At 45.6% G+C, this 6,855-nt stretch overlaps 1 protein-coding gene across 2 annotated transcripts; it reads right to left on the bottom strand.

The window, feature by feature from the left end:
• Positions 1 to 609: 609 nt before the first annotated feature.
• Positions 610 to 5,493, bottom strand: LOC119366305 (polyamine oxidase 5-like). Of its 2 annotated transcripts, none has more exons than XM_037632013.1 (10): positions 4,918 to 5,493; positions 3,017 to 3,132; positions 2,801 to 2,889; positions 2,591 to 2,704; positions 2,417 to 2,504; positions 2,251 to 2,336; positions 2,052 to 2,154; positions 1,821 to 1,918; positions 1,274 to 1,703; positions 610 to 1,145 (listed from the first exon to the last, which is right to left on the bottom strand). In XM_037632013.1, the coding sequence occupies exons 1-10, from the start codon at positions 4,949 to 4,951 to the stop codon at positions 825 to 827; spliced, it is 1,479 nt and encodes a 492-aa protein (XP_037487910.1). In that variant the 5' UTR covers positions 4,952 to 5,493; the 3' UTR covers positions 610 to 824. The 2 variants fall into 2 exon arrangements, with proteins under 2 accessions (XP_037487910.1, XP_037487911.1); XM_037632014.1 differs by lacking the exon at positions 4,918 to 5,493 and adding an exon at positions 3,228 to 3,340.
• Between the last annotated feature and the right edge of the window lie 1,362 nt (positions 5,494 to 6,855).

Below are 6,855 nucleotides of genomic sequence, written 5' to 3'. Positions count from 1 at the left end.
CAAAATTATCATTGTTCTTTTCATCTCTCCTTTGAATTATATTAAAATCCCCTCCGGCTAGGATTGGAAGAGTTTCATCCCCACAAGTCTGCACCAAGTCTGCTAGAAAATCTGGTTTAATTAAGTTCGGGTTGTGTTGCTCCATATACAGCTACCAGAGACCATCGGAAGCCATCCAACTTCGATCTCACCCGGAACTTGACTGCAAAGTCCCCCCGAACCACATTAATCACCTCTAGCGTTCCGCACCTAACCCCAGCAATATCCCACCGGATCTTCCTCTAGGAGGTAAACAGTGCCAATCAAAATCAAGTCCGCCGGATAAAGTTCCAAGGAACTGTGAGGTGAAATTATCTCACCCTGTTTCGAGTAGTGCAATAAAATCTAGTTTTTTCTCTATAGTTGTCTCTGCTAAGAACCTTCTTTTAGCCAAGTCAGCTAGACCTCTGCTATTCCAAAAGATACCTTTCATAGATCATCATGGATTTTTTTCTTAAACTTAACCAATGCCTCTGATTTGGTCCACATGATCACCGAATCGTTCCCAGATGTGCTAATTTAGGTAGGCACAGCAAGGTTTTCAACACGAAGGAACCAACCTTAAAGAAGTATACTAAATCTAAACAGAAGAGTACACATAATAATGGATAACAACAATAGAAATACCGATGAAATCAGAGGGGAAATCTGCAAGTTATTCAGAGATACATCAAAGATCAGACGCTGCGAAATTGTACAGTTTTAGAGGTAAATTACAGCTACGATGTTAACAGAACAACACGATGCTAATAATAGCAGACAGGTCTGTTCTTCCTTCCTTTCTTTCACAGCCTGGATATCTGGAGGGGGACCATGACTTCAGCCATCTCCTCCCTCATCACAATCTTCCCCACCTGGAACAGGTCGGAGATACCGAGCTGCGTCGAGAGGCGCCTTCGGCAGTCCTCCGCAGCGTCGATGCCTGACGAATACGCTCCGTGCACAGACCCGGAGTGGTCGATGCAGGCGGCCTCCCCGGCGAAGAACAGGTTGCCCACCGGAGCGCAGAATCGCTCATACAAATCGGCCGGTTTCCCGACCAAGTCACACGAGTAGGAGCCGAGCGAGTTGGGGTCGGTTCCCCACCGTGAAACCAGATACTGGACCTGCAAACGTGCGACAGCAGCGGTTAGAACTTAGAACATGCAAGCAACTGTGAAGAATATGAAATTTACACAACTGGTTGCACTTCAATCACCGTAGAGAATATGGAAATATGCATCTAAAGCTTTACCGGCTCGGTGGCCCCTGGTAACATTCTCCTGAGCTGTGACATGACAAAGTTTACGGATTCTTCGTCTGATAGCTTCTCCATTTCGTATGCGAATCTGCCCGCCACCATGCATACAAGGACTGGATGCCCTGTGGCCTTGTGAAGGTTAAGAAAGTAGCCGCACGCATTCGATGTTTGGGCAACCCTGCCCAGCACTTCTACATTGGGCCAGAATACAGTGTTGAACCGGAGGGCTATCTTGTTCTCGAGGCCGACACCAAGATCAGAGATCGCCGATAGTTTCCAGTCGGGGAGCTCGGGTTCAAACTTGATGATGTTCGCCTTGAGTACACCGAGAGGGACGGTTATTATAGCAGCATCTGCAACAAAGCTTGTACCGTCTTCCACGCATACGATGACTTTATTATACCGCTGGATGATTTTGGTAACCCTGATCACCAAAAAGAATGTATCAGAAGCCACCTATTTGGGATTGTACTGCCTCACAACTGGTAATCACTGTATGTCTGTATCCATGTGAATTGTTGTCCCATGAGGATGTGCATACCTGTGGTTCAGGTGGACATCAAGATCGAGAGAGAGAGCCTTGATAACAGGGTCGTAGCCATTCACCATAAGCCCATGTCCACCAGTAAGAACATGTTCCTGTGAATTTGCAAAGCTCAGCACATTGTTGTAGCATAAATGTGCATCCATGTAGCTCATGTCAGCATGCATTTCTCTGCTGACCTGATGAACATGTAAATATGAGTATATCGAATACTCCTGTATTGCATACCTGATCCCAATTTTTCAAAGATATATTATCCACGTCAGTGGCAAACCATGCTTCCAATCTACAAATGCACCACTGCAATACTTCATATTGCAAACCCTCAAGCCTGTACAGAGAAGTGCACATATGTTAACATTTCACAGCTGCATTAAAGATTTCATCATCCCGTAATTAGACAAATCTACTCCTACACTCCACTTACTTTAGATGTGGATTTCTGTCAAGCACCATTGAGATGGCTTGAACAAGAGGCATGTCGTTTGCATATTCATCTCTAACTTTCACCGTCTGCGGTGTTAACAAGAAGCTTGTAATTTATTCAATGACACAATAGACAGAAAACATGTAAATGTAAATGATTGCAATACCTCCTTCAGAATCTGCTCAAATATTTCCCCAACTCTGGTTACTATCTCCTGGGGAATTTGACGGCCATCTTTATCAAAGAGCGCGTAGCTAATAAGAAAACAAAAAACAGTAAGAAAATGAAAATCAATCTATTTAACGGAGCATACACATTGGTACCATGGATGATGAATCACCTCTCCAAATCATGGTCATAAAGCACAGAGTTATCACCACTGGTGCGATATAATCTAAGCCCAAGAAGCCTAATCAATGGCGCCAAAGAATTCTCATTGCAAACACCATGCAACCTGAATAATCACATGATAAAGCCATGAGATTACTCGGTTAAAATCAATGCAAGGTGGAGAAACACAACCCAACACTAGTTTTAGGATGCAACTAACCAAGATGCTCCCATGTCAATTGGGCAGCCAAAAGAATAGTCAGTATGCACACGGCCACCAAGTCGCTCCCGCGACTCTAACAATGTGACCTGTAGGTGTGTAACTATATATAATTAAAAGGGTCTGAAACCATTAAAAGACTAACTGTTTTACACTCTACAGAATGTGGAACATGAAGATTTCATTTATTTTTTTCCTCCTGCAAGGAGAATTTACCTTAAATGAAGCATTTGACAAGGCACGAGCAGATGCAATGCCTGAAATCCCTCCACCAATCACAATTACAGAAGGGGGAGAAGCGTTTTGCCCATCAATGTGCTGAACGAAAAGACCTGGAATCATGAAGAAACAGAGTATAAGATTTAACATCATAAAACCAATGAAAGCATTTACCCTAGAATCATGTATTTGGTATTTCTGAAACTACCTGTATAAGCACATACCAAAATTTCCACCTATATGTGCTTATTTTGTACTGACCAATTGTTTGTCAAATCTGCAACTGGTCTTAGTTGTCTGTTCTAGCATTTGAAAAGCCACCTGAATAGGACTGCTTCTTAGGGGGTGCCAAAAGAATTGTTCAGGAATATGCCTCAAGCGATTTATTCTGATTAGCAGAAAGAGAGTCTAATGATGAAGAACAAAATCAACCTAAACGGTTCCAAGAATAAATTCGATCCGCAGCAATATAGATTCACCAATGCAGTGGCATATGCTATAAAAAACCTAACAAGAATAAGGAGCAAATAGACCTGGGATGCTGTTCCCCAGTTTGTCTTCTAAGCACAAAAGTGCTACAGCACGTAAAAGAAAATCACCGTTTAGTTGCCTCAGTTTACGGTACCTTTTTCTACATTCCTTTCTCTGTTTCTATCACAATTCCTTCGTTTGCTTGCAATATTCATTGTTCTAAATTCACCTAGCTAGTATCACGTATTCACAGTATTTTCCAACCATCTACTTGAACAAGCATGTACTTTACATGCCAAAATTTCCACTGAATACACTATGTGTGTTAATTTATACTGTCCAATTGTTTGTTAATTCTGCAAGTGGTCATAGTTGTCCGTTCTAGCATATGAAAAGCCACCTGAATAGGACCGCCTTTCTGGGATTGACAGAACAATCGTTCAGGAATATGCCGCGGGTGATTTATTCTGTCTAGTTGATTAGCACCAAGAGAGTTGGAACAATATCAGCCTGAAGAATCCCTAGAATTTATTCGATCCGCAGCAAAAAGGATTAACCGACGCAGAGGCATATGCTATACCTAGAAAAGGAGGCGAACAAGAATGAGGAGCAAATAGACATTGGATGCTGCCCCCCATTCTGTCTTCTTGCAAGCGCAAAAGTGCTTGATTTTTTTCAACTTTTTAGTGGCCTCTGTTTTATGGAACCTTGTTCTACATCCCTTTCACGGTTTCACTTGCCCGTCCCTATCGCAGTCCCTTACTTTTTACATGTAACATTCTCTGTTTCTATCACAATTGATGTTTCTATCACAATTCGTTGCTTTGCTTGTAATATTCATTGTTCTAGATTCTCATCAACAATAAGGCGATTCAGTTGAGGTCACCAAAAATATCTCCTTGTTTTGTTTCATAAGAAAATAAACAGCCAGGCTGATCAATCATACTAAGACGCATCATTTGTTAGCAAAAAAGAAGAAATCGTTTTCATGATTATTGGTCCCGGAGACGAATGGTGGTCCCTGAAACATCAACATCAAATGAATCTGAAGAACAATTCTGGTCCAATAATTGTTGCCCCTTTTAAGCGCTGGAGAAGACACTAAACTGTCACAGACAGGGTCAATTAGCATGATTAGGACGCCAGTCCACTGACCACGAGAGCGACATTTCGCCCGATAAACATGAATTCATGATTAATTAGCACTGGTAATAATAATTACCCAACACACCGCTGGGAACAATCTACAATTACGTAGTGGGATAAATGCAGTGTGAACTGCGAAAAGGAAGAGCTTTCTCCACACTGACGCAACACTGACTGAACACATCAAAACTGGGAAGAAAATTACCGAACACGAAACAGCAATATATTTTGAGGAAACAAACGAGAAAATGAGGGGCGGAGTGTTTTGGTCGGGCACGCACCTCCGGCGGCGAAGCCATTCGGCGGCTGGTCCATCCTCGGAGCTGCGCGGTCGGACGAGCCCAGCTGCAGCGCGACGGCGGCGGCGGCGGCGGGGAGGATCGGGTCGAATCGGAACAGAGTGGGAGAGAGAGATCGGGGAGTGCGGTGGGGTGCGTGGTCGATCCGGGCGGGAACGGGCCGGCGGGAGGCTAGCAATTAGAGTGGTCGCGGCCGCCGCGTATAGGAAGCGAGAGGTAGAAGACGAAGACGAGGAGGCCGTCCATGGGGCCCCCGCCGACGCCGACGCTGGCTGCTGCAGCTGCTGCGGTGGTGCCGCTCGGAGCCTCGCGGAGGTGCCCTCTCATACCCAAAACGGCCCGTCACCGGTGGCGCCCGCACCGGCGATCCCTTCGCGCGGAGCCACGCCGCCGATCGCGCCGGTGGTGGTGGAGGAGGAGGAGGAGGAGAGCGCGCGAAGGTGCGTGCGTGGATGGGTGGGAGCGAGCGAGTGCGAGAGGGAGATGCACGGTTGGGTTGCTGCTTGGCCGAGACGAGGCCGTGTTGTGTTCGGTTCGGTTGGTTGGTTTGTTGGTGCGGGTCGGGTGCGAGGAAGGTCCGTTTTATAGCCAGCGAGACGAGAGGTGGCGTTTTTGCGTGCGCGCGCCCGGGGAGTCGGGTTATTGCCGCAGGGATGGCACGATGCGTGTGGCTTATACTAAGAGTGGAGTGTGGTGCGGGACTACGGTGGGACGCCGTGCCGTTTAAGCGCCCGCGGTCCAATTTACGTGAGGGCGTCTATAGAAATGGTTGCATTGCTTGATGATGATGATGATGATGATGATGATGGTGATGATGATGGCGAGGTGTTCAAGTCATGGCAAGTGCTTGATACTCGGGTCTTTGATGTGCCCCATGGGATTTCCACAGCCTTGCTTCTTTTTGCTCCCTTGTTGAAGTCGGAGCTGCCAAGGCGGAGTCAGGAATGATGATGGCAGGCGGTGAGCGGTCTGGTTGCAGTGGCCCAGACCGGCTCGAGCTTTGCTCTTCTGATCTCCTTTCCAGGTTCTCCGTCAGAATCGGATATGCCTTGTCGCTGACGTGGATGGTCGATTGGCTGGCACGAGCTCCATGCGTATGTTGTGATGATCGCGTCGTCGATGGGCGTCTACAGTAAATGTTGGATTCTGGATGATATTTGATGAGGATGGCGTTTTAGGTAACCTGCACAGTAGTTGTCTTCCTTAGGTGTGCGTGATCTAGAATTTGTTGGTAGTCATGTCAGTTGCTGTGCGGTGTTGTTTGGTTTTTATGTCGCGTAATGACCATTGTGGATGTTTATCTTGGATTTAGTCTAATTAGCCGGATAGTTCTCTCATGCCAACCGATAATGGTAATAACGTGCCTTGTTCCCTAACTAAAAAACACTCAAGAGGGACCGTGGCGTGGGCATTCACGCATGACATCCTTTTTTTCAAATACGATAGCCCAAGGGCGGATCGGGAGGGGGGAGGGGTGTCACGGGTGCCATGGCACCACCTCCATAATTGCAAAATACTTTTTTCTATGTATCTAACACTAAACATCTAACAAGCTAACGCTATTTTAAGACTTTGTTATGATTATGATGATATTTTTTCGAACCATGCAATAGGTTGCACGTATTATATTAGAGAGAAAGTAGAAAGTCTTTACACGATCAAGAGGAAGAAAACATGGAAGAATAACGCATGAACAACAACTAACAATATTAAAAAAAAGTGTGGAAAACCGGGTAAAAAATTATCCTAAGAAGAAACGACTGGGACTCGCATCCGCCCATTTGGCGTCGGACTTAATAACTCTTTGCAGCGGCCTGTATGATTTCTCAAAGACCTTGTCGTACCTTTCCCTCCAAATGCTCCAATTGATGAGCGGCACCAACGAATTCATAGATTTTCTACCTGTGCCATGTATTCTCG

This window comes from Triticum dicoccoides, chromosome 2B (assembly GCF_002162155.2).
Source record: "Triticum dicoccoides isolate Atlit2015 ecotype Zavitan chromosome 2B, WEW_v2.0, whole genome shotgun sequence".
NCBI classification, from domain to species: Eukaryota; Viridiplantae; Streptophyta; class Magnoliopsida; order Poales; family Poaceae; genus Triticum; species Triticum dicoccoides.
The sequence above is the reverse complement of the archived record's forward strand: the minus strand, read 5'-3'. Positions and strand labels throughout refer to the sequence as shown.